Raw genomic sequence first — 26,336 nt, forward strand, 5'->3', positions numbered from 1 at the left:
CGTGGCCTGCGGGGCTGGCCTGCGATTGGCCTCTTCGCGCAGCTCATTGAGGTACAGCCGCCTGAGGGAGACCGCCCCCCTCACGTGACAGCGGAACGCCGCTGCGGCTCTCCTCAGCCCGCAATCGGCCGTTTCCGGTTTACACGGAAACGAGCGTGCCATTTCCGTGCACGTCTGCAGATCCGGCTGTCGATTGGCCAAATTCCCTTTCGCTCCTCCCCCGACAGGAGGCGGGGCAAACTGGGCCACGTGAGGGCCAGGATTGGGTGGCTCTGGAGGTTCGGGTGCGGCTTCTATTGTCACGTGGTGTGTGCTGTTTTCTTATCACGTGGGTGCTGCCCAGGTAAGAAGAGGCCGCCCTTCCTGGGTTTGGGGTCCCTTTTCGGCATTACGTGCGGTTTTTGATATTCAACCCTCCTCTACCAGCATAGGCTGCATGAGGGGGGAGCGGGTTCCCGCAATCCTGCTCGGCGGAGGGGTGAGTGACCGGCCCCGCCCCTTCCGGTCCTCGAAGCCTCAACCACCACCCGCACCCAAAATCCTAGGGATTGGCTCCTGAGGAGGGAGTGAAAACCGAGTCTGCCTTCATTTCCCAAGTTTCTCTCCCAGCTTCAGGGACCTTTTCCTTCGGGGTGCAGGAGTGGGAGGGCAGAGCCTGTCTATACAAGTGAAGGGTTCCCGAGATGCAATTTCCTCGGCTATTTGTGGGGTGACACCCTATTCATTTCGTGCTCTCAGGCCGCTCTGCTCCTGTCGCTTCTTTGGATGCCGGCGCTGTTGCCTGTGGCCTCCCGCCTTCTCTTGCTACCCCGAGCTCTGCTGTCCATGGCTTCAGGAAGCCCCCCGTCCCAGCAGCCCTCGCCCGCCTCGAGCTCCGGCTATGTTCCCGGCTCGGTCTCTGCAGCCTTTGTCACCTGCCCCAACGAGAAGGTCGCCAAGGAGATCGCCAGGTGGGGACCTCAGTGTGGAGCGAGGAAGGAGGATCATGACGGGAGAGAGTTGGGGGTGGGAGAGAAGAGTGCACTCCCGCAGCTTCCTGCCTGACCTTGGGCTTTGGAACCTTGTCTCTGGGCTGCCAGTGCAAAATCCGGGTCATGGGGCGTTCTGAATGGGGCTTTCTCTTCACCTTCAGGGCTGTGGTGGAGAAGCGCCTGGCAGCCTGCGTTAACCTCATCCCTCAGATTACATCCATGTGAGTCATAGGAGTTGGGGGGTTAGCCTAACTCTAGGGGCTGATAGGCAGTGCTTTTCCTTGAGGGCAATCTTTGCTCCCTCAACACTTTCTCCCTGACCTTTTCAGCTATGAGTGGAAAGGAAAGATTGAGGAGGACAATGAGGTGCTGATGGTGAGAAACATTTCCCCATCCAATGAAACCTCAATTCCCTGACCCCGTTCCCTCATCCGAGATCCTGAAATCAACCCCACTCCTTGATTCAGTCATGTTTGTCTTTGCCTCTTAGATGATTAAAACCCGAAGTTCCATGGTTCCAGCTTTGACAGATTTTGTTCGGTGAGAACTTTGACGTGGGTAGCGGTGAGGGTGGCACTTGCTGGGCAGTCTGAGGGGGTGGTGGGCTCCTTTAAGGTAGATCTTTGAGTGATCCCCCATGTTTTCACAGTTCTGTGCACCCTTACGAAGTGGCTGAGGTGATTGCATTGCCTGTGGAGCAGGGGAATGCCCCATACCTGCATTGGGTGCACCAGGTTACGGAGTCAGTTTCCGACTCCAGCACAGTCCTACCGTGATGAGCCCTGTTTCTGCCATGTTCCCCTTGTATACTTCCATGCCCTTTGACTTCCAGGTGATGACTGGGCCCCTAATAAATCCTATCTTTGGTTTTCTCTGCCTTTTGCCTTTTTCCTTGTCATGTATGTGAATTTGGTTGGGAAGACTGGAATTGCTGCTAGTCCCTGTGTTCTCATCTTCCAGAATGACCCAGGGCTGCTAGATTTGTTTATTTACCTTTATTTCAATCATACAGAGTCTGGGATCCTTTATCATTCCCCCCCTCCTCAGTCTCCATCCCCAGGGGTTAAATAATTTTAAAAAATATTTAAAAAGCTGTAACAAAATAACATCAAAGGAAATGGGAAGAGGGATGGGGGAAGGGTCAGGAATCAGGAAGGAGTAGAGAAGAGAGCCTCTTCCCCAACCCCCCACCTGGATTCCAGCCTGGGCAGTAGGGAGAACTACCCCCTACCTCCCCAGGTACATCCCAGCTGTAGGTGAGGTCAGAGGTCAGGGTATGAAAGTGCCGGTGTGTGTGAATGGGGAGGTAGGCAGAGGCAGGCTGTTCAGAAGATGCCCCCACCTCCCCACTCAACCAGGTACTGCACAGAACCATCAGGCCGTACTCTCCGAGCAAGGACCCGGACAGGGTCCCCTCGGGACAGGTAGCCAACCCCACCTCGGACTCCTCCCCCAGTCCCAGGAGACAAACTACGGCACAGGGGAGAAGGGGGTGCTGAGCGTCTAGGAAGACCTGGGGAGGGGGCTGGGACTGAGGAAGATGAGGCAGTCATCGAGTGGGGGGCACTTTTAGGGATGTCTGTGGGGAAACCAATGTGAAGTTCCAGGGGTGACCTAGGGAGAGAAGGCAATTGTGAGTCCAGATGCAGATAAGGACTGACTAAAAATGGAGCTCACATGTGGATCAGAGGCACAAAGAAATCAGGTTACAGACTGAGGAACTTAAGAGCACAGACATGAAGAGGGGTGGCACAGGTAAAGGGGAAGAATCTCACCTGTCTGGGGGTTCACCATCCCCAGAGGTCCCTGCGGTGCTGGCAGAGGGGTGGAAGGAAGCGAACATCCGGATGGGACTGCTGGGGTTGGGGAGGGGGAAAGTCAGGACCTGAAGCAGGGGAATAGGACCCTCTCCCACTGAGAAGAGCAGAGCTCAAACAGCCCCAAGGAATCCCCATCCCCAGAATACTAGGGATCAGACATTGGTTCTGGAAGTCTCTCTAGGATAAGAAGTGGGTAGCCAAGGGGGAGATGGAAAATAATCCTGGGTAAGAAAGTCCAGAGGATGTAGACAACTGGAGGAGAGATTCTAGGGGTACATAACTGGTTGGAAGGTGAAGGAGCACTGACCTGGGCAGGCAGCGGGCGTCTGTGGGCCGGAAGTTGTAGCCGCTGCTGCCCTGGTAACTCTGGTTAGGGCTGGGGGGTGGTGGAGACACTGAGGCCTAGGAGGAGGAGCAAAGGACTGAGAGATAATCCTTGATTCCTTCCCACACCACCATTTAGCTCCATGGGGTTCCCCCTGCCCCTGTACCTGCAGTGCCCTCTGCAGACGAGCCCGCTCCCTTTGCTCCTGGGGCTCGGGCTGATTGCGCACTGCTGAGGGTGGCCCCAGCTCCTCCATTTTCCCCTTCTGCCTCCTCCTCAGGGGCTCTGGCTCCGGCCTCCGGCGCTTCCCCAGGGGACGTGAGACCCCTCCCCCAGGGCCCTGCCCTGAAGGGAAGCTGTAAGAGGCCTCCTTATCCCCCCAGCCCCCTCCCGGACACCCCAAAGACCTCCCCATCTCCATACATATGCCTCCCCCATTAATACCCTGAGAATTTCCCCATCCTCCCTGGACCAGTGACCTGGTGGGGGCTCCATCTCCAGTAAGGGGCTCCACAGGGGGAGGGATCCGAGCATGGAGACCAAATAAGCATTTCCTCTTCTTAATCTCCCTCCCTGAAATGAAACTGGGGTGAGGAGAGAAATGATACAGGGTCAGTGCAGCAATAAAGGGCCCCTCTGATGCCATTACTCAATCCTTTTCAGAGATGAACTTCCAGGTGGGCTGCAGCCCCTTCCCTCCCAGGCTTCCATATCCACATCTCTTTCTGAGCCTCCTTCCAACTCACCGGTCCTTGTGGCTGTTGAGAGCAGAGAGGAGTTTGGAAGAACGTTCTCCCTTGGGAGTGTCTGAGAGCTGGGGAAGGGGAAAGAAAAGGAGATCAGGGGAGAGGTGGTCCCTCTCCCTTCCCCCATTCTTTATACTCCTCTGTTCCACCCTCACCCCCAAAGCTTCACCACCCCTTACCTCCCCGAGGAGCAAACTGTCCCAATTCTCAGAGGTGAAGGGGAGGATCTCACGGTCAAAATCAAAGTATTTTTTCTTACAGCAAACGCTGAGGTGATAGAGGACAAGATGGGCCACGTCCACCCTGGAGAAATATTGAGTTATCAAGGTGGTGGCAGCATTGCAAAAACCTACAGTCCCGAGGTGGGAGGTTGGGGCACATAGTGTGAAATCCTGGGGGTGCTGAGAGAGGACCTACGCTGAGGTCGTGCTAGCTCACCAGCGAAGCTGTAGCCTCCTGACCTTCTCAGGGCCCCCCCGACACACACAGCATTCGAACTCATAGAACCTGGAAGTGGGCAGGAGGGAGGGAGAGAACACACCTTACACAAGAAAACGATACCAGGCTACGGAGGACTCACTAACAAGGAGGGGGTGCACAGGGGAGGCAAGCTTCAGAGGCTGGGGAGAGAACGGAGCTGAGGCATCGTGGGGGACTGAGCGAGCGGAGCAGAGCCGGAGGGCTCCGGTCTCACCTGTCCCCGTAGAGGAGGGGCTTGCTCAGACACTGGGTGCAGGCCTCATGGAACCACTGCAGGCAGCTCCGGCACTGCAGCATCTTCAGGTTCCACCTGAGGGGCAGCACAGGACTCGTGACCTCCAGACACTGCCCCCGCCTGAACGGCCCCACACCCTACTCACCACCTACTTCTGCCCTCTTCAGCACTCCCCTCGTCCTGTCCTTTCTCCTCCATTCCCTGGGATTCCTCCCACCCCACTCCATCACCCATTCCCAAACCCCCCCACAACACCCCCCCCCCCCCGTCGTTACTCACTCCCCGGGGCCACCACAGTAACAGTAGCTCTGCTGCCGGTTGCTCAGATGTCCAGCGTCCCAGTCTAGCCCCTTTAGTCCATATGGCAGTGACAGCTTCATGCCCAGCATGGCCCGGGCATAGGGGCCCTTCTTCAGTGCACCCCCCCTCTGCATAGAGGGAACAGGCAGGCTGCCTCAGAGGGGTGGGGGGGCGGAAAGGCTCGGGAGAGACTGTGGATGGGAGGCTCCCACAGGAAAGTGACTTACCTTGGTGGCAATGGCGAAGACGCACTGGCGGCAGACCCAGGACGTGCCCTCTCCTTCTCCAGGGGCTGGGGCCCTTGGAACGTGGCAGTCCTGGTGATAAGCTGAATAATGATAATATTGATGGTAGGGCACTTACTGCACTGCATACCTGTGTGTGCTAGCGACTGGGATAGGAGGAGTCTCGGCCACCTCATTTCATCCTTTACCATGATCCGGCTGTAGTGGGTGAATTACCCTTATTTTACAGGTAAGGGGACAGGCTCCTAGGGGTTTGGGGATTTGCCCAAGGTCTTACGGTTAGAAAAGGGTGTATCTGAACCACCCTCTGTCTACAAAGCTCACACCTCCCCATTTCATGGCTGTTTCTCCCTGTGCTGGAAGGGAGTGAGATTACAGAGTTGAGACTGGCCGGAGCAGTGGCTTGGGGACTTAGTCAGGACAGGTGGCATAAGGACCAGTGGTGTAGGGAAGACTTGAGAGGCAGCCTAAAAGGCTCAGGACAAGCTGGACCATTCAGGTGTCCTGCCCTCTCACCGTGGCGACACTTCTCACAGCTGACCAGCCGGTTCCCAGGGACCACAGTCTCAGATCGACAGACACAGCAGAGAAGTTCCTCCCCGGGGAGGGCAGCTGTGAGGGAACACAGTGTTACGGGGCCTGTGCTTAAGCCCCCTTCCCATCCCTCATGCCAGATTTCTGCTTTCCATGGCATGCACACACTTGGGCCTGTAGGGTCTCACCGGGGCTGATGTCTTTCCACAGAACCAGAAACTGGGAATCATCCTCAAACTGGACCAGACACACCTCCCGAGCACTGTCCACCTGGAATGGATGAGCACAGGGGATGAAACAGGAATCAGAACTACGTAAGGAGTATGGGGAAAAGGCAATAGATCAGAGGTCAAATGTCTTACCTTCTTGATGGTCCCCAAGTATAGCAGCCCATCCGTCCACCTGGCCAGCACATCTTGACCCTCCCAAAGTCGAGGCCTGGGGCCTGAGGTGGGAGCAGGGGAGGCTGGGTCCCAAAGTGGGGGGGCACCAGAGCGGCTCAGCCGGGGGGGCTGTGCCATTGCATCCTGGGGGGGGCCTAGCCAGAAGTGGGATGGGAGGAGGTTATGAATGTTGAGAAACTCCCCATTTTTCTTTGCCTCAAAGATTCAAGCAGCTGTGCTCCCAGTCTCCAAATCCGAGACACCTGGATAGGAAACCACACAGCACCCCTCCCAAGCTTCTTGACTCCAGCTTTTCCAACTCTAGTGACTGGCTCTCCTCTCCCTAACACCCCCCACGCCCCCCAACCTAGTTCTCTAGTTTCCCAGCTTCCAGAGCTCCCCTGGGATACTATATCCTGGCCTTGAGATTTTAGGAGAAATGATGGTTGCAGAAGCAAAGGTTACCATTCAGTTTCTGCTGTCACCTTCTCTTGTTTAGAGGTATCATAATTGGGGTGATCTGTGTTTTGGGAGCTTTTCTGGAAATGTTTTCCAGAACAGAAACGGCTGCCTCCCCGGGCCCGCGTGTCTCATTCAGAACAATCATCCTGACGCCAGGTTATGTTGGGTCACCCTCAAATACGGGGCTCCCTGCCCCCGGGTTAGATAACTTCCCTGAGTGCCCGGGGAGGGGGGCGTGTCCCAGTCCCGGTCTCTACTCCCCATGACGGCGAGTCCGAGAGGGGACTTGAGTCGGCCCAGCCCGAACCGATGCCTGGGCGGCGAGGCTCTCCCGCCCGCGCCCTGCGCGCCGACCCCCGGCTCCCTGCCCCCCCACGGGCGCCTCCCGCCGCCTCCTTACCAGTGACAGCTGGGGCCGCCGGGAGCCGGGCAGAGGCAGACGTGGGAGACCGAGGCGAACCCCCCGCGCGGGGAGGGCACGTCTGGGCGTCGGAGGGCGGGCAGGCAAGGGCCGGGGGGTCCCCAGGCCCAGCCCCTCCGTCCCGGCAGCTCTGGGGCGTATGACGCAGCAGCCAAAGCAGCGGCAGCGGCAGGAGGAGGCGGCGAGGGGAAGGAGGGGAGGGGAGGGGAGGGACAAACCGGCTCGGGGGGAGGGTGGTGGGAGGGGAGGACTGGGGGGAAGGAGGAGCCGGTGGGGGGGGCGGGCACCACCTCACCCCACCTCCCTCACCTCCAAAGGGCCTGGAGGGCGCCGAGCTAGTGGTGGCCTCTCCGAGGCTGGGGCGGGTGGAAAGTCAAGACCCGGAGGGAGAGGGAATCCCCGCAGCCCCTTCCTCGGAGGGAGACCCGCCCTCGGGGCAGGAGGGAATCCCCCCCTTCCCGGCAGCCGGCCTCCAGCCAGGCCCCCGCCCCACGCCACATCCGTTAACTGCCCCCCCAACCTCCATGGTCACTCTAAGTCCCGCCCCCCGGCCCCAGTTCACGACCCCGCCCTCCATTCACCCTTCCTATCGCCCCCGCCACGCCCTCCTCCCGCCTTTGCCCCCGGCCCCGCCCTCCCCGTGGCAAGTCCCCCCCCCCCACCGCCGCCGCGCTTCTGCGCACGCGTGACCCCTCCCGCGCGCGGCACCTGGGAGGATTGAGCCCCTCCTTTATGGGGCGGTGGCCGTTAGCGGTTGGCGCGAGCGAGTCAGCGGGCGTGCGTCCCGCCCAGCGCTTCCAGGGCGGGTGCACGGACCCGGCGAGCTGGTAGCGAGGCGGTAACGCCGCGGAGAGCCAGCCAATGGGCAGCGGGCGGGCCGGCCCTGGCGGTTCGAACGGGAAGCCAGGGAAAGGGCGGGAGGAAGAGCCAGCAGTTTGTGGGAGGGCGCGCTGGCCCCGCCCCTGGGCTCGGGTTCCCACCCTCCCACACGCGCCGGAGGAGCGTTCCCGAATGGGGCTGGGTGGCCTGCGGCAAACTAGTGACGGTGGTTGGCTGGTGGGCACATCGCCTAGAGGCGGACAACGGGGAGGGGGTGGTATGGGAGGCTTAGGCCACCTAGACTCGAGGTGATGGCCTGATAGGGAGAAAAGCTGACGCCCTTGCTCTGCAAAACACAAATACTTTGCAGATCCACAGTTCCCATTTTTACAGATATGGCCCATCGCTAATAAAACCTTTATTTAAAGGAAAAAAAAACCAAAAAACTGTTCTTTATTTGATAGACCCAGGTCACACAGCGCCCCTCCCCCCCAATAAAGCATCCCCAATCCGCCCCCCACCCCCACCCCAAACACACAGAGGATCTGGATCTGTCTTCATTTCCTGTTGGCCTGGGCCGTACCAATAACACACTGGTTCACCTGCGGGCAGAGGTTTTAGACAGGATAAAAACGTTTTCTAAGTAACCAAAATAACAGTTTTCTCTGTTTCTCTGGATTGCCTCCCACCCCCAATATTGGGGCTACCCTCAGAAAATACTGAAGGGCTCTGAAGGCGGGTTCAGGCTGGTCTCAGTTAAGGTGAGGTCTATGCCCACTAACCACACCAAGTCTGGAGGAGGTGAAGAGGCCTGACTGAGAAGGGATGGAAGCCACACACAGGAGCAGAGAGAGATGGAACGTCCATTTTCAGCAATACTGTGGCCCAGAGACCCCAAGCCTCTCACCATTTACTGGTTAATAAGTTAGATAAAACATGAACAACACTCATTTAAGAACCAAGGCTCCTTGGAAAATAAATGATCCTAAGTTTAGGCAAGATATGTACACGATGAATCTACAATAAAGACTACTGGTTCCTGTCTAAAGGACACAGAAGCCAACTTAAAGGAGCGCCCACTGGCCAAAGATGGGGCAATTTGAGCATCAGAAAAAATGACTACAAAGGATATATATCAAATCCATAAGCATCTGTAAAATGACACCCACCCAGATAAAAACCCACTTGGTCACCTTTGGAAGTTGCCAAGATACCAACTTCTAATACTGAAAATTAATAAAGAATCTAGCATTTACTCTGCCTTTCCTATATAGACTGGATTTCAGAGTAACCAAATACATGGCAAAGGGAAGTTCTTTATAGAAGAGACAGGACTAACAAATGTAAAGTGACTGAGAAAATTAAACTCTCTAATGAAATAATAGATCTAGGTACGATCATTGTTCGATAAAATCACTAAGTGAAATCACTAGGTCAATAGGGAGTTTTCAAATGGTAACAAGCTGGTAACACCCAAATCCCATGATTGATTTTTATTTCATTAAAAGTAAAACAATTGGATATTAGGTGCTCCTGATGCAACAGAAAGTATACTGTACCATCTGAGTTTTCTTGTCAAGAAATATAAGCCTGATTCAAATCTAACAAGCCCCTAAAACTTTAGTGGAAGGAGCATAAATCTCCTAGAGAATTCATGGCATGGCCTTCCCTTAATGTTTAAGTGGGTTTTGGAGCCTGACTTCACACTACTTGGAATGGTCTGAAAACCATCTAAGTCTCTCACTTTTTTTTTTTTTTTGGAGAGAGAGAGCGTGTGCACGCATGGGGCAGGGGGGCAGAGGTGGAGGGAGAGAAAGAATCTGAAGTGGGTTCCACGCGACGTGGGGCTTGACCTCACGACCCTGAGATCATGCCCTGAACCAGTATCAAGAGTCGAACGCTTAACCGACTGAGCCACCCAGGTGCCCACATCTAAGTCTCCTTTGATCCAGCAATCCCAATGCCAGGAATCTCTCCCTACATAGTTAGATATGACTAAACAAATATAAAATGACATATATGTACAAGGTTAGCCAACATGGTCTTGTTTGTAATAGAAACAAGGGTGGAAACAATCCAAGTGTCCAGTAGAGGGAACTGGTGAATAAACTTTGGTGCAGCCACATAGCAGAGTCCCAGGCAGACATAAAAATAATGGGATGATCTCTGCGTGCTGGGGGGGTGGGGGGGAGGAGTAATCTTAGGGATATCTTGTTAAGCAGAACAAAGTACAGAACAACATATATATATATATATATATATATATACACACACACACACATATACATACATATATATATGAAAAGAGAGATGTCTATATAAGAAGGAAGGGAATAAGCACAAGCATATTGCTTATATTTGCAAGAAGAAACACTGAAAGGATAAGTAAAATGCTAAATGTTAAAAATGACTACCTCTACCAGGGCAGGTGGGGAGAATGGGGTGCACAGGGGCGGTGGTAAAACTTCATTTGTTATGTATAGCTTTTATATAGTTTTGACCCCTTAACTACCTATTTTTAAAAATTAAAAAACCCTGGGGCACCAGAGTGGCTCAGTCGTTCAGCGTCTGCCTCCAGCTCAGGTCATGATCCCAGGGTCCTGGGATCGAGCCCCGCATCGGGCTCCCTGCTCAGTGGGAAGCCTGCTTCTCCCTCTCCCACTCCCCCTGCTTGTGTTCCCTCTCTTGCTGTGTCTCTCTCTGTCAAATAAATAAATAAAATCTTAAAAAAAAAAAAAAAATTTTAAAAACCCCAAGACCCAATAGCTAAAAATGGATCCAGAGAGATAGTACCCCAGATGCCCGGCAAATGCAAATCCTTTCCAGATGAATGTGCCCTTGACCTAAAGGACTGAAGGGGACCCTAAAGGGTCAGAATGGAGAAGCCTACAATCACCCAGGGGTCCTGACAGGGCCTGGGCTTGGTGGTAACTGCACCTTGGAGGCAAAGCGTAGGGAGTTGAGGGACTCAGAGACGTTTTCTTCTAGGGGGGAAATGTTCACGAACATGAGCCTGTGGAGAGAGGAGAGGGGACCAAACCCCAGCATCAGTGGCTGGGTGGAGCCTGCACCAGGTTCCCACTGTTGCCCCTTTCCCGCCCCTGACCCCAGCCTCACAGTCTCCACCCAACCCCTCCTGTCTGTCTGTCACTTTCACTCACATCTTAGCGCTGCCACCCAGAGAATTCTGCAGCAGGTAGGTGAGTTTGCTGTTCCGGTAAGGAACGTGGGACTCCTGGAGGGTTGAGGGAGACGGGTGATTAGGATAGGACAGGGTTCAGCGTGAGCAGCCTCAACCCACCCCAGGTCCCACCGGCCCCCATCCCCATTCCCACCTTGTTGCTCAGGGCCATGATGACCAGCCCCAGGGTGGACAGGCTGCTGTTAATGGCTTGTGTTTCCCGAAGGCGTTCCCGTTCCCCAGGGCCAAGGGCTAAGCCAGGGTCCAGCCGCTCACTCCCAGCCAGGTCCACAAGGCTAAGGGGGGCCCCACACTGCAGGCCCCGCCCGGCGTGCTCCCCAGAGATCTGGAGCTGGAAAACGCTGTGACTGCGTGATGAGCGCTCGTTCTGCGACGTGCGGGCCACCGCCCTGTTCTGGCGGGCCACGTGGAGCAGGGCCTCCACCTGGGGACAGGAGGAGCAAGGGGCAAGAGCGGGCAGGGGCTCAGCACGCAGCCACGTCGGTAGCAATGACCCAGAGTCAGTGCCTCTCTTGAAGATTTCTTTCTAGCCAGTGAAGAGACAGAATGACTAAGTAAAATGCACAGCTACGGCCCCAGAGTCCTGAGGGGGAAACTAGAACAGAACCAGGAGGAGCGCGTGAAGGTAGGGTGAGGGCTGCAATTTGAGACAGGATGGCCAGGGACAGCTTCAGTGCCCTCAACTCTGAAGGCAGCGAGGGAGCAAGCCATTCGAAGAGAGGAACATTCAGGCAAAGGCCCTGAATCGAGAATGTGACGAGCTGGCTGGGGAACAGCCAGGAGGCCAGCGTGGCTGGAGCGAGCTGAGCAAGGGGAGTAGTAGGAAATGGGACCTGAGATACAGCGCGCAGGGGCCAGGAAGCCCTCGGCACGTGCGTCACTCCACCCCCTCGTTCCCTAAGGCAGACAGATCTACCTTACAGCCCCCCCAACCCCCCCCACCCCCGGCCAAAACTGACGTGGCGACCCACCGACGCAACCCACCCTTCCCCCATCCTTCCGCTCTCTCCTGGTCCCTCCTCTGTCCACCTACATCCTGTGCCACCCTGCCCGCTCCTCCCCATTCTCCAGTCCCAGTGCCCCTCGGTGCTTACCTCTTTCTCACAGGACACAGGAACATAGCGGGCATTGGTGACAGTGAGTTCCTCACTCCCCGGCCCTGCCCGGCGAATCTCACACTCACCGCCCTGGCCCTTCCGGGTCCCCGTGGCCAGCAGGTCTCGGACAGTCTCATTATAGATCTCTACGTAGCTTGCCACAAAGCTGTAGGTCCAGCCCTGGCCGCCCAGCTCCTGGGCCACAGAGAAGAGGTGCCGCAGGGCCCGAGGGATCAGGCCCTCCACCTGGGGGTCTCCCCCAGGCCCACCCTCCATGGTGAAGGTCTTGCCACTGCCTGTCTGGCCGTAGGCAAAGATGCACACTGGGTAGCCATCCAGGGCTGACTGGACAAGCATGGCAATCTCCTCAAACACTTGGTCCTGTCCACTCCCTGGTGGGAATACCCGGTCGAAGGAGAAGTCGTGGCGGGTGGTGGGGGCCGGCGCCCCACTCAGGGTCCCACGACGATCGTCAGACCGGGAGACACTGAGGCGGGTTGGAGGATCGGAGGGCCCGCCGGGGCCAGAGGGAAACAGGAGGAAGCCTGGGGACGGGGTGGGCTCCCCTGGAAGGACAGGGCGGACCCGGCAGAACACACGGATATTGCCTTTGAGTTCCTGTAGCTGGTTGTGGAGTCGCCGGCGCTCCATCTCTAGCCCATGCAGACGTTCTCCTTGCTCCACCAGTGCGGCCGCCTGCGCTGCAGCCTCCTGACGCAGACATGCCACCTCCGCTTGGCTGCCTGACAGAGCTGCTTCTGAGGCCTGCAGCCTCCTCTGTTCGGAACGGAATGGACACAGAGGGTGAGACCCAGCAGAAGAATAAGGACAAGTCATAACGAGGTAGGGGGTGGAGGGAGGGCGGTCCCTGTCCCCAAGGACTTCAAAGTCTGCTAAGGAAAGAGGTAAGAAAATAAGAGTCATGGTACCAGATTAGGGAGTGCTCTGGGAACAGCCAAAAGGGGCACAAGGACAATGATAGCTAAGCCGACACCCAAAAGTATCGGAATAAACCAAGGAAAAGACGGAGAACAGAAAGAACGTTCCACAAAGAGGGAAGTGAATGTGCAAAATGCCCTGAAGAGAAGATTGAATCATTTGAGAAACTGCAAGTAATTCCATCTAGTTGGTGGGGACACCAAGGAGTCAAATGGACATGAGAAGAAGAGAGAACGCCGCGGGGATTTTTGACCAGGGAAGAAAGAGACAGAGGAGAAGATGGAGGACGAGGGGAGACACAGATCTGGGGTGGGGTGGGGGGCTATGAAAGCAGTCAGGATAGGGAGAAGTGGGGCAGAAAGCAAGACGCAATCAGGAGTGGGCAGGGGTGGAGAAGGACAGAGGAATACTGCTGGAGAGAGGTGGCCAGGGACTCCCAAGCCCAAAGAGTCCTCAGGGTAACCCAGAAAGGAGGGTTAGCATTTGGTAAGAAGGTGGCCCTTACCTCCTGCTCCTCCAGCCGGGCGGCCAGTCCCCTTCGCTCCTCCTGCAATCCCAACTGTTCTTTCTGGAGCTCTTGCACTAAGCCCTCCTGTGTGCCCAGCTGCTCTTCCAGCTCCAGGACATGAGCCCTGAGGTTCCCCAACTCCTGCTGACCCTGCTCAGCCTGGGCCTGCACCCTGGCCAACTCCCCTTCCAGTGTCCTGCACTCTGCCCCCAGGGCCCGGGCCTGTTGCTGGGCCTCCTCGAGTTGGTCCTGCAGTTGTAGGTTCTCCTGGTTCAAAGTCTGAGTCCTCTCACGGAAGCACTTCAGCTGGGCATTCAGGTCACATAACTGACCCTTTAAGTCCCAGGCCGGACGTTTGGTGGGTTTCTTCCCTCCCATCATGGGAGGGGCAGCCGCTAAGATGGGCACGGAAAGGACAAAGGTCAGGGAGGTCGTGGCTTTCTATCTTTCCTCCCTCCTAGCCTTTAAGGCCTCCACACCCACTGCTACAACTCTTTCCCCTCCAGACAGGGAGGGAACCAAATGGATTTTTTTGGGGGGTACTCACCACCTCCTCTCCTCCCTATCCCAGCCTCTCGCCCAATGGTTATGCTTGGCACCTACCTGCAGGCTTCTGGGCAGGAACGGCAGGGCCTGGTTTCTGATTCTTCAACACTAGAGAATCGGGGAGTTAACATAAGAAATCACAGCACCAGGGTCTTTCCACCCCCATCATCTCCTTTTACACATACCCCCAAATCTCTCCTCAGCCCCAGCTCTGAAGCACTATTACCTGTGGCAATAGCTGTGGAACATCGGGGTCCTGTCTTCTTGGGAACTTTTAGAGCTGTCAGGAGATGGGAGAGGAAAAAGTAGCACAATCAATCTCAGGGTGGAATGAACTCTGGCTGGGCCAGGCACAGAGTCGTTGCTTTTTCTGAGGATTAGAAATAAGATAACTTCGGGGCACCTGGGTGGCTCAGATGGTTAAGCGTCTGCCTTCAGCTCAGGTCCAGGGTCCTGGGATCGAGCCCCACATCGGGCTCCTGGCTCAGCGAGGAGCCTGTTTCTCCCTCTGCCTCTGCCTCTCTCCCTGCTCATGCTTTCTCTCTCTCTCTCTGTATCTCTGTGTCTCAAATGAATAAATAAAATCTTTAAAAAAAAAAAAAAGAAAGAAGATAACTTCCCTCTTCCCTGAAATCTGGCCAACTCTGAAGATATCCTTCCCAGGACCAGAAATTACTCAAGACACCAAGAAATAAGTTGGACCAAGATAAGCAAAAAGAGCAGGGGGCAGAGCCATGTGTCAAGAACGCTACCATTTATATAAAAAAAAAAAAATGTCGGAGAACATGTCCAGATGTGCTTGAACGCCCACAGAACACCCTGGAAGGGACAGAACGCCCACAGAACGCCCCTGGGGAGGGGAACTGGGTGGCTGGGGGACAGAGGTAGGAAGGAGACTTTCCTCTGTAAAATGACTTTTGTGCCTTTGGAATTTGGAGCGGGGGGGGGAGAGGGAGAGAGAGAATCCCAAGCAGGCTCCATGCCCATAGTGGAGCCTGACTTGGGGCTGGATCTCATGATCCTGAGATCATGACTTGAGGCAAAATCAAGAGTCAGATGCTTAACCCACCAAGCCACCCAGGCACCCCTTGTGCCTTTGGAATTTTAAAACAAGTGAAACCTATTATTCAAAATAAGCTAAAATTGAAAGACAAGAAATAAGTGAGTTGAAGAGCACTGGACTTCTATTCCCTTGGTTTCTGCCCACTGCTAGAATCCACCTGTGGTCTGGCCTTGTGTCTGTGGTCTTGCAGTGAGGGCAGGTGCTCTGGGGTGGGACGTGGCAATTTTGGTCACTGTATCCAGTCCTCGTGTCCTTTTCTGGAGATAGACAAGAATGGGGTACATTTACTCTCCCTGATTGGTTTAGACACACACACTCTCCCTCTGTCTCTTTCACACACACACAGACACACACACACACACACATGTAAAGCTTTTCCAAACCCAGCTCACCTTCTCAGGCTCTAAGGCATCCTCCATCTGGTCAGGCCCCCTCTTAAACCTGGTTCCCGGTAGAGGCAGCCGAGAAGGAGCCTTGACCAGGGGCCTCTTCAGCTCTACGTTCCCCCTCACTTCCAACAAGGGGGACCTCTGCTGGGAAAAGAGAGACCCTTCAGACATACCCTGGAGCCCAAATGTCCCAAGAACTCCCCTTCTTAGTCCCCTAGCCTAATTCTCAACCACCAACAAGCACTGACTGAGTACCTCTTGTGCACAAACCGGGGCCCACAGATGATGTGCCAGCCAAAAGGCACAGAGAGAAGTGGGACATAATGCAAAAGTGGGAGAAAGTTCTAAGAGAAAAGCTGGACAGATGCTGAACTTCAGCGAACTTTAAGAGTAGTACGTTTTTTTTTTTTTTAAGATTTTATTTATTTATTTGACAGAGAGAGCATGCACAAGAGAGGGTGAGTGGCAGGCAGAGAGAGAGGGAGAAGCAGGCTCCCCGCTGAGCAAGGAGCCTAATACCAAGCTCGATCCCAGGACCCCGGGATCCTGACCTGAGCCAAAGGCAGACACTTAACCAACTGAGCCACCCAGGCATCCCAAGGGTAGTACTTAAACAAGCACAGAGAAATGGATACTTTCTTCAGAAGGCAAAACCTCAAACATACACATAATATGGCTGGGAAACCAATAGGCTCTTTCAGCTAAAATGGAGAATCATAAATAAGAGAGAGAGTGGAAGATAGATAAGGCTGAAGACTAGATAGGAGGAGTAGGTAATATTTTACTTATTTTAAAAAAAAAATTTTTTTAGAGAGGGAGAGAGAATCTTACACAGGCTCCACATCCAGCCCAAGCACCATGTGGGGCTCGATCTCATGACCCTGAGATCATGACCTGAGCTGAAATCAAGAGTCTGATGCTCAACCGACTGAGCCACCCAGGCTCCTCAAGTGGGTAACATTTTAGAATTTGTTTTAAATGCTTCCTCTGTATCAACTTAATCCTTACAGCAGCCCACTGAGGAGGTGCTATTATTAGCCTCATTTCGCAGATGAGGGAAAGGAAGGCACTGAGAGGTAAAATAGCTTGTCTAGCTCATCAGCGAGTAAAAGGCAGAGCCGCAGTTACAATCTAGACAGTCTGGTTCTGGAGGCCATGCGTTTAACTGCTAGAATATAGTGACCTGTAGGACTTTGATGCCAGGCTAAGGAGGAGTTTAGGCTTTAGCTGTGTATGTGGAAAACCAGACACAGTTTCTGATCAGGCATGTGAAAAATATACAAAAGAGCCTATTTATAAAAAACAATGAGTTGTAAGTAGGCTGACTTGCATGGAGAAGACTAAGAAGCAGCATGACCCAGTTTGGAGACCACCAAAGTACAGGTGTGGGGTGGGGGCAGTGTGAAAGAGAGATCCTCTCCTAAGCACCTCAATTCAGTGCCTGGAGATTATGTCCACTCCACAGCTACTCCTGTCTAGGGTGACCAACCATACTAGTTTGCGCAGAACTAACGGGTTTCTGAGGACACAGAACTTCTCCATGCTAAAGCCAGATCCTTCCTATGCAAACCCTACTCTGATCCCACCATCAGGAGAGCACTATGTAGATTGATCAACTTCTGATCTTCACTATAATTAACTTTTAATTCCAAGGCCAGTCTCTCTGCCCTTTGGCTTCCTTCATTCATTCGATATTTACTTAGTGTTTGTTATGTGCCAGAAAACGATCTGGGTTTGGGAGTAATAGATGTAATCCCTGCCTGCAAAATACTCATGAAAAAATGGGGAAGAGAAGCATTTAAAGAGATTATTAAAACTTTACTGAGTGCTATCATAAAAAGTGCCCCAAGGAGGGGATGAGCATGTAGTTCAGATGGGGAGAGTGTCAGAGAACACTTCTAAAAGGTCTTTTAAGGCAAAACCTTGATGATGAGAGTTAGCCAGGGGGCTTGGGCCAAGGAAGAGCATCCCAGGCAGAAAGCAAGGAGGGGTGCATGCAAGGAATGTCAAGTTGTTCTGTTTAGCTGACACACGGAGTGTGCGCGGAAAGTGGGGAGATGAAGGGAAAGGATTGTGGCAGTCGGCATGCCATGATAAGGAGTCTAGCGTTTACTGAAGGCAAGAGGGACCATGATGATTTTGTCAGAATAGTAAGACAAGATCTGTACCAAAAAAGCAACGTGAAACAAGGTGAAGAATGAATGGAGGTAGATGAGGGGTATGACAGGCAGAAAGAATGCATCATTCCTTTCTTCCTTCATCCAACAAGGATTTGTTGCACTAAGATTTGTTGCAAGACTGCTCCGTACCAGACACTGTTCTAGAAGCTGGGGTGAGAGTAATGAATAAAATCCCTGCCCTCCCAGAGGTAACTTTATAGGGCATTCTTTCCAAACTGGAGTACCACAGAAGAATTAAACTCTACAAAAAATGATCCACTTTCTCAATTCTCCCAAGGATGTATACACCTCTTACCATTCTAGATGCATAAGAGAGAAGTTAATTCATTAGATGAAAAAGATGCATAGAGCTTAATTTTCATGGAACTCAGCCGAGAGGGGCTGTCTTAGGAGCTTGAGGGCTAAGTAGAAATCCATCTGAGAGAGGGCAGGCAGTGGGGATGAAGAGGAGGGGCCTGGGTTACTAGAAACCAAGTATTGATCTAACTAGGAGCTGGCCTGGTGAGGGGAGGTAGAGGGCAGGCAGTGAGGGAGATGGAGGAGTCCAGGGTGATTCCAAGAGGCCTGCCACAGTTCCAACAACCAAGAGAACAGGAGGAAGGGCTGTTTTTTCCTTTTTTAAAAAATGTATTTGGGATGCCTGGATGGCTCGGTCAGTTGAGTGTCTGCCTTTGGCTCGGGTCATGATCCTGGAGTCCTGGGATCCAGCCCCACCTTGAGCTCCCTGCTCAGCCTACTTCTCTCTCTCCCTCTGCTGCTTCCCCGCCCTCTTGTGTGCTCTCTCTGTCAAATAAATAATTTTTTAAAAAAATATTTTTTTTTTTTTATTTGACAGAGAGATAGAGAGTACAGGTAGGCAGAGAGGCAGGCAGAGGGAGAGGGAGAAGCAGGCTCTCCGCTGAGCAGGAAGCCGATGTGGGGCTCGATCCCAGGACCCTGGGATCATGACCCGAGCCGAAGGCAGACGCTCAACCGACTGAGCCACCCAGGCACCCCAAATAAATAAATATTTTAAAAAAATGTATTTTGAGAGAGAGAGTGCAGTCAAGTAGGGGGAGGGGCAGAGGGAGAGAATCTTCAAGCAGACTCCCTGCTGAGTGCAGAGCCCTACAATGGGGCTTGATCTCATGACCCATGAGATCATGACCTGAGCCAAAACCAAGAGTTGGTCACTTAACTGACTGAGCCACCCAGGCACCCCTATTCTTTTGTTTTTTAATTAAACTTTTTATTTAAAACTCATTGCAGATCCATATGAACTTGTTAAGAAACAACATGGAGAGATTCCAAATACAACGAGATATATTTAAGGATGTTTACAGTGCATCCCTATAGAGAAAACTCTGGAGCAATTTGATGCCCAGGTTTTTTAAATTTTAGTTTATTGGCTTATTGTCTTTCCTTACATTAGATTGTGAGCATCATAAGAACATATCTGTTTTGTTCACAACCATATAACCAGTATAATGTCTGCTACATGTCAGGACTCAATACATTTTTAAAGGAATGAAATTGGATGTCCACCGGTGGGGGAATACTTAAATAAACTGTGATATATCCAGACCACTGGCTTCTATACAAAAAAAAAAGGAGGTGGCATTATTTTTCCTGCTGCCTGCAGAAATGTGCACAAAGAATAGAGTTATATAACTTATGACACATTTCCCATCTCCCCATAGAATGGCAGCTTCTCATAGAATGACATCTATAGAGATGACAGGGATTAGTCTTGTTTATTGTTGCATCCCAAGTTATCGACAACTGTGCCTGGTACATAGTAGGTGCTCAGTAAATATGAGAAGGCTTCTACTGTTTTTCACTGTCACAATCATACTGCTCTGCTCTTTAGCTGTCAGGATACAAAGAACATCTCTTCAGGTTGAAACTTGTTTTGGGTAAATCTGAATGTGAAATACTAGTAAACAGAGGATCCAGACAGGAGTCTTTTTCTGGCACCAAAAGTCAATACACTCTCGCTGTCACACCTCTCTCTCCACTGGAGAGGGGAGGCTGCAGATGGTTGTGGGGTGCAGCAGGGCGCTGATAAGAGAAGAAACTTAAGTCAAGCCAGTCTCAGGAGTCAAAGATCTCCGTAAAACCTGGAGGAGAGAGAATGAGGAGTCCTTCCGTTCAGGTTACCCCAATCCCTTTATCCCCTTCCAGCACTCCAAAGCGAAAGGAACAAGAGAGAACTGGAAAGATCATCAGCGGGGATTTGGCCTCGGGCACCATTTCCCCAGCGGGAGACGGAATCTCAGAACTCTCCTTTCTCGATCACACACTGCAATCGTCGGTAGGAATGGAGAAGTAGGTACGAGTCAGACAAGCCTGAGAAATCGAAATGGGAAATCCGGGAGACATGAAAGTGAGGAAGGGTGTATGGGACTACCTGAAATTGGGGGAGAGCAGACAGACATGCACTCCGACTTCCTGGGGCTGCTCCCCGCCCTCTCCCTCCCTCCTGTCCACTGTTCGGGGACGCACGGACTTTCACCCTCCAAGCAGGCAGGACGAAGGCCGGCCGGGAGCCGGGGGCTCGTCAGCATCGTGGGCAAGAGACCCAACGCGGCTTCTACTCACCTGCGGCTCCATGTCCAGTTCCGTACCACACGCGCCAGGGGAGCACAATGGAAGAGGACACGGCGCCCGGGCTCCCGGGACCCGCGTTCTCTCGCCGGCTCGCGACACAAAGCACGCGCGCTCCGGGCTCCGGGGGGCTACCAGCCCGGTGCCACACCCGCCACTTTTGAATTCCAACCGCCGCCACCTTTCTCACCTCCCTCCGCAAGCAAGGGCCAATCGTCGCCGGCGCCACAGCCAAGGGCCAATCGCAGCGCCCTCCGCCTCCCGAGGCCACACCCCGCCAGGCCGGCACCTTCTCCTTCCTGCTTCGCGGGCCACCGGGAGGCAGGCTAGTTAGTCACACTTCCGGCTCCACTTCCACCTCTCTCACCCTCCCCTCCTGTAGCCGTCGTCGCGCTGCACTTCCGCTCGGCTCCTAGCTGCAGCGCCTTACGTCAGAAAATGCCTGTAACGCGCCGCGCGAACGTAGCTAGAGTGGGGGCGAGAGCGCTGGAGGAAAGTAATCACGCGTGCGCAAACGGGGACCCGTTTAGGGGGAGGGACGCGACGAGCCCCCCCCAGCGACTGCAGCAGGGAGCGCACTCGTTACCCTCGACTGGATCGTAGTGATTGCGGTTGGTGGCGCGGCGCCTCTCCGCGGAGTTGAACTCCCGGTAAAGCTCCGGGAAAGTGGTAGCAGGAGCCCTCCCGCGAATGTGTGAGTGGCCGCATCTGCCCCTTCCCCAGTCATTTGGCATTTTTCACCAGACTTAGGGACGTTGGGTACGGCTTGGCGCTTCTGGAAGCCCGACAGTGGGGATTCGAGGCTCAGAGGAGTTTTCTCTGCAGTCCCCCTCATCAACCTACCTACTAGGTACCTGGGTGCTGATACTGGTGCTGGGGAGCTGGCTTAGGGCCTTCGGAGCCTCGAACCCGCGGACTTACATTTATGGAATATTTTATGCTTTTCAGGCTGTCTGCATGTGCATTATCTCTTTTAATAATCGCTAAATTCACTGAGCTCTTACTATGTGTCGAGTGTTTTGCATCTTTTATCTGCAAGCTGGACGAAGGAGGCAGGTTTAGAAAGGTTAAGTAACCAGCACAAGGTCACACTGCTGATTGGGAGTGGATCTAGATTCTATTAGCTTCGAAATCCAAGCTATATGTTACCTCACACTACCTCCAACAATCTTAGTGTCAAAGACATCAAACTCTTACCTGTGAGTAATTTGCAGAGTGGTTCTACCCATTTATTCGTGGGAGTTTCCAACCAACCTGGAGATGGGACAGGGATTTTATTGATGAGACTGAAAGGCAGGGGGAAATCTGTCTTGGTGCATTTTTGGAGATTGACAGAATTGGAACTCAAGCCACCTGTCTTCCAATCCAGTGCTTTAACTTGAATTCAAACCTGCTTGTGGAGGGAGCAGACTGGGGAGACACAGAGTCTGAAAACCGGGGGTCATCCCCCAAACTTTGATAGCTTAGGAAACTTACAAAAAGTAGGAGCTTGAAAAGAAGAGAGAGAGAAGAAGAGTGAGGGAGGAAACAAGAAGACCAACACTTAATGGTTGGGTCAAGAGGGAGAACTGAGAAGAAACGTAACAGCAAAAGACATTTCTCAAAGTTATAAACAAATGTTAGACTAGGGGAAATATGGATCCATCAGTACATTAAAGGGGAAACAGTTCATTCATGTCAATTGATACATAAAAACTACTCGAAATATTCATCCGTTGATATTAAAGACTACCCTATAACCTGATAAAGGACATCCTCAAAAATCCTGCAGCGCACATCACAATAATGGTGAAGTGTTGAAAGCATTTCTCTTAAGATGAGAAACAAGCCAAGGCTGCTTGCTCTCAATAACCCCAGTCAATGCAATAATGGAAGTTTAGCCAGTCCAATAAACAACAGCAACAAATATATAAGGATTGGGAAAAAAACAAGAATATCAGTATTTGTGGATGAAATTATTGTGTGTGTAGCAACCCCAAAAGAAAATTGAGATAGAATTGGTAAGTGAATTTAGCAAGGTTGCTGGGTACAAAATCAATATAACAAAAATCAATATACAAAACCTATTGCATTTCTAGCATCAGCAACCATCAAAGAGCATAACTTTTAAAAATATTTGCCATTTGAGGGGCACCTAGGTGGCTCAGTCAGTTAAGTGTCCCATTCTTTTTTTTTTTTTTTAAGATTTTATTTATTTATGTGACTGAGAGAGACACAGTGAGAAAGGGAACACAAGCAGGGGGAGTGGGAGAGGGAGAAGCAGGCCTCCCACCGAGCAGGGAGCTGGACGCGGGGCTCCATCCCAGGATCCCGGGACCACAACCCGAGCCGAAGGCAGACGCCCAACAACAGCCACCCAGGCGCCCCAAGCGCCCCACTCTTGATTTCAGCTCAAGTCATGATCTCAGGATTGTAAGGTCGAGCCCTGCGTTGGGCTCTGCACGCACTGGGGAGTCTGCTTGAGATTTTATCTCTCCCTCTACCTCTGCCCCCCTCTCAACACGCATGCCTTCTCTCTCTCTATCAAATAAATAAGTAAATAAATCTTTTTGATTTATTTTAAAACATTTTATGAAAAGCTTTAATTAATTTATTTATTTGATAGAGAGCACAAGCAGGGGGAGAGGGAGAAGCAGGCTTCCCGAGGAGCAGGGAGCCCGATGTGGGGCTCGATCCCAGGACCCTGGGATCATGACCTGAGCCGAAGGCAGACGCTTAACGGACTGAGCCACCCAGGTGCCCCTAAATAAATCTTTAAAAATATTTGCCATTTGGTTACATGAACATATACATATATAAAAGTCAAGGTGTACACTTGATTTGTGTACTTTATGTTAGGTTGCGATAAACATTTTAATAAAAATATACCATTTGCAATAGCAACAAAAATATAAAGTACTTGAGAATAAATTTAACAATAGGTGTGCAGGCTTTTGTGGATAAAATGATAAAGCTTTATTGAAAGATATTGAAAAAAATTTAAATTAATGGAAAGAGGGCGCCTGGGTGGCTCAGATGGTTAAGCGTCTGCCTTCAGCTCAGGTCATGATCCCAGGGTCCTGGGATCGAGGCCTACATCAGGCTCCTGGCTCAGCAGGGAGCCTGCCTCTCCCCCTGCTCATGCTCTCTCTCTCTCTCTCTCTCTATCTCTATCTCTCTGTCTCAAATGAATAAATAAAATCTTTTAAAAAATTAAAAAAAATAAATTAATGGAAAGGCATACTATGTGCTTACAGAGGAAGACTTGATATTATAAAGATGTCAGTTCTCTCCATGACCTTGGTGTTGGGCTAAGGGGGACAATAAGAGTTCCCCATGCCTAGTCTTGGTAGAGTCTCACCCATCTGCTCATCTCAGGAGCAGGCTGAGAGGAACTGCCTTTGGTAGTCCTTTACTCCTCCTCTGAGATTTCCTCCTGCAAGCTGGGGAGGATTTCTTACCTTTGAAATCACATTCCTGAAACCCTCATCCCTTCCTCCCCCTGCTTCTCTTTCTGGCTTGTCTGGCAGGTTCCTTTTTTCTTGCCCAGCCCTTTGCAAACCTCTCCACAGATGGCAAGGTGTACAGTAAAGTTACCTGGATTGTCTAAAATATGTCAACCCTTCATCCCCCCATCCCACCCTAGTAAATTCTTGTGTTCACTCTCCGGGAAGGTGTATTACTTGGGCCCTGACCCTTGCAGGCATTTTGCCTCTGTTACCTTCACCCACAAAATTGGTTGTCACTACCTTGATCTTCAGACCCCTTGTTCTCAGAGTAGGGTGATGATTGAACAATTCTGTGACTATGCTAAAAACCACTGATTTGTACACTTTAAAAGGTGAATTTCATTTCTTAAAACTATTATGAAAAGCTTTAATAGGTCCTTCAGTTTTCAAGTACAATTCATTCAACATTTCTGAAGTGCCCACTCATGTCATACCCTGTGCTAGGCTTTGATGAAGACAAACATAATCTCTTTCCGAGCTTCCAGTTTGGGAGTGAAGGGAGACAGACAATAAAATATTACCATATGGTAAAAGGAAGACAAGTGCTGTTAGATCATCTTTCTCAGAAGTGAGGAGTTGAAGAAAGATTTCCAGAGAAGGAGTTCATCTCGGCTGTGAGCAATGAGATAAGTAAGCATACAGAAAGAGCAGCTTCCATCTTGACGGGAGTGGAGATGTGGTTACGTGTCAGGAGCTGAGGTCCCAAAGGATGGGTCTAGTTCTGTGGGTCTCAGGGGACCCAGCCAGAGGTGGTTTATTTCCCCCAAAATTGTTCTCCCTTTATCCCAGAGTGTTATTTGGTAACACAACCAAGACACAGATAGTTACCAGTTCTATTAGGGGGAGACCCGCTCATTTCTACAGGAAGTCATGGGGAGGAGTAGGTTTTGTGGTTTATTCTGGAGAGGAAGGCCTCCAGTTTTTCCCAGAGCATTCCAGCACTGCGGTGACTCCCGGGTCCTTGTCTACAGGCTCTAGGGGAAAGGGTGCAGAGGAGCTCTCCAAGGGCCCTTACACACTCACCTCCCGAAAACACAGCGGAGGAGGAGCCCTATTCCAGGCCACTTGCCCCAAATCCACAAGTGACAATTATGGGTGTTTCTTCAGGCACAGAGATTTGAGTAGCCCGTGGTAGAAGAACATAACTACCATTAGGTCTGACGTGCACTATCAGCCTTTTGTCCTCCAGGGAAAGAAGTACTTGGAGTCGGAGAAAAACCTCCATATTGTCTGGGCTGAGCAGGAAGTGAAGACCAGGCAATTCAAAGCGGTCCAGGGCAGGGGAGAGTACTTTTACATTTTGTACCATACAAATACCTTACACAATAAGATAAAAAGAATGAAAAGAAAATGAATGAAATATGTGTCAAAATGGCACCCCCATACATAATTGCTGGGAGTATAAATTGGTACTTCTTTCCTAGAAGTTTAGGAAACTCCAAAATACCAACACCTCTTAAAGTAACACTCCAATTTAAGAATTTAGTTTAAGGAAATACTCGGAAATGTGCACAAAAATTTACAAAAATAAAGTGCTGCCAACAACCAAAATTTCCACCAGTGGATGATTTTTTTTATTTCTTTTTAAATTTTAAGTAGGCTCTATACCCAGTGTGAGGCTTGAACTCACAACCCTGAAATCAAGAGTTACATGCTCCGGGGCGCCTGGGTGGCTCAGTCATTAAGCGTCTGCCTTCCGCTCAGGTCATGATCCCAGGGTCCTGGGATCAAGCCCCGTATCTGGCTCCCTGCTCAGCTGGAAGCCTGCTTCTCCCTCTCCCACTCCCCCTGCGTGTGTTCCCTCTCTCACTGTCTCTCTCTGTCAAATAAATAAGTAAACACTTAAAAAAAAAAAAAGAGTCACATGCTCCACCAACTGAGCCAGCCAGGCACCTCCCTGGTGGGCCCCTGGCCCCTCCCAGCCAGGCCCCTCCACCTATGGATGATTATTAAATAGAAGATGACAAAACTATATTACATGATGCAAATATAATTTACATATACTTCTAATAACATGCATCTATTACATATAGTATACGTATTGGGGCAGTGCATCTTCTATGTGTGCTGTTGCCAGTGATCCAACCCCGGGCCCAAACAGACCTAGCACCGCCCTCAGGGAACTTAGAGTCAATTGAAGAGACAGACCTTAAACACAGGGCCATACCATTTGAAGACTCTACAGTAACAGGTGTGGCATAAAAATAAATTATAAATTTTAAAAGATCGTAATTCAACTTTGGTTCAAATCAGTTACAAGTGACAGTGATACCTAATGGGAAGCGTTGCAAGAAAAGAACTTCGTTGACATGAGGTCTTTCAGTGCAGCTTAGGTTCAGATATAGGTACAGACAGTAGGTATCAAGGTTACAACAGACCAGCATCTGGCCAAGGGGAAGAAGCTTTTTCGAAATTAGTTTTAGGCATGCTCTGTCTCTAGTCAAAGAGTAACTATTATTTTATTTTATTTTTTATTTGTTTTTTTCCATTCCATTTTAAAAAGTGGGATAAATGTGGAATTTAAGAAACAAAATAGAAGATCATAGGGGAAAGGAGGGGAAAATAAAACAAGATGAAATCAGAGAGGGAGACAAACC

General features: G+C 51.6%; 3 protein-coding genes across 8 annotated transcripts; 1 reads left to right on the forward strand and 2 right to left on the reverse strand.

Moving 5' to 3' along the window:
• The first annotated feature begins 200 nt into the window (after window positions 1–200).
• Window positions 201–1,848, forward strand: CUTA (cutA divalent cation tolerance homolog). 2 transcript variants are annotated; one of them, XM_036115612.2, is made up of 7 exons: window positions 250–343; window positions 427–478; window positions 739–950; window positions 1,133–1,192; window positions 1,301–1,346; window positions 1,462–1,511; window positions 1,621–1,848. In XM_036115612.2, the coding sequence occupies exons 2-7, from the start codon at window positions 437–439 to the stop codon at window positions 1,745–1,747; spliced, it is 537 nt and encodes a 178-aa protein (XP_035971505.1). In that variant the 5' UTR covers window positions 250–343; window positions 427–436; the 3' UTR covers window positions 1,748–1,848. The 2 variants fall into 2 exon arrangements, with proteins under 2 accessions (XP_035971511.1, XP_035971505.1); XM_036115618.2 differs by lacking the exon at window positions 427–478 and having other exon boundaries at window positions 201–343.
• A 103-nt stretch (window positions 1,849–1,951) lies between these two features.
• On the reverse strand, window positions 1,952–7,123 carry PHF1 (PHD finger protein 1). Of its 5 annotated transcripts, none has more exons than XM_036115448.2 (15): window positions 6,902–7,121; window positions 6,019–6,194; window positions 5,845–5,926; window positions 5,639–5,734; window positions 5,105–5,205; window positions 4,857–5,005; window positions 4,557–4,652; window positions 4,301–4,369; window positions 4,042–4,165; window positions 3,863–3,930; window positions 3,596–3,700; window positions 3,283–3,472; window positions 3,099–3,193; window positions 2,747–2,824; window positions 1,952–2,585 (listed from the first exon to the last, which is right to left on the reverse strand). In XM_036115448.2, the coding sequence occupies exons 2-15, from the start codon at window positions 6,175–6,177 to the stop codon at window positions 2,297–2,299; spliced, it is 1,701 nt and encodes a 566-aa protein (XP_035971341.1). In that variant the 5' UTR covers window positions 6,178–6,194; window positions 6,902–7,121; the 3' UTR covers window positions 1,952–2,296. The 5 variants fall into 5 exon arrangements, with proteins under 5 accessions (XP_035971341.1, XP_035971332.1, XP_035971349.1 ...); XM_036115439.2 differs by having other exon boundaries at window positions 2,747–2,827; window positions 6,902–7,119; XM_036115456.2 differs by lacking the exon at window positions 2,747–2,824.
• Window positions 7,124–8,268: 1,145 nt separating this feature from the next.
• KIFC1 (kinesin family member C1) lies at window positions 8,269–20,392 on the reverse strand. Its single transcript, XM_036115424.2, has 11 exons — window positions 20,246–20,392; window positions 15,489–15,626; window positions 15,254–15,353; window positions 14,260–14,313; window positions 14,091–14,141; window positions 13,485–13,882; window positions 12,038–12,817; window positions 11,077–11,367; window positions 10,903–10,976; window positions 10,679–10,754; window positions 8,269–8,343 (listed from the first exon to the last, which is right to left on the reverse strand). Exons 1-11 carry the CDS (start codon window positions 20,255–20,257, stop codon window positions 8,299–8,301), a joined length of 2,019 nt encoding a protein of 672 aa, XP_035971317.1. The 5' UTR covers window positions 20,258–20,392; the 3' UTR covers window positions 8,269–8,298.
• Between the last annotated feature and the right edge of the window lie 5,944 nt (window positions 20,393–26,336).

This window comes from Halichoerus grypus, chromosome 9, assembly GCF_964656455.1.
Source record: "Halichoerus grypus chromosome 9, mHalGry1.hap1.1, whole genome shotgun sequence".
Classification (NCBI taxonomy): Eukaryota; Metazoa; Chordata; class Mammalia; order Carnivora; family Phocidae; genus Halichoerus; species Halichoerus grypus.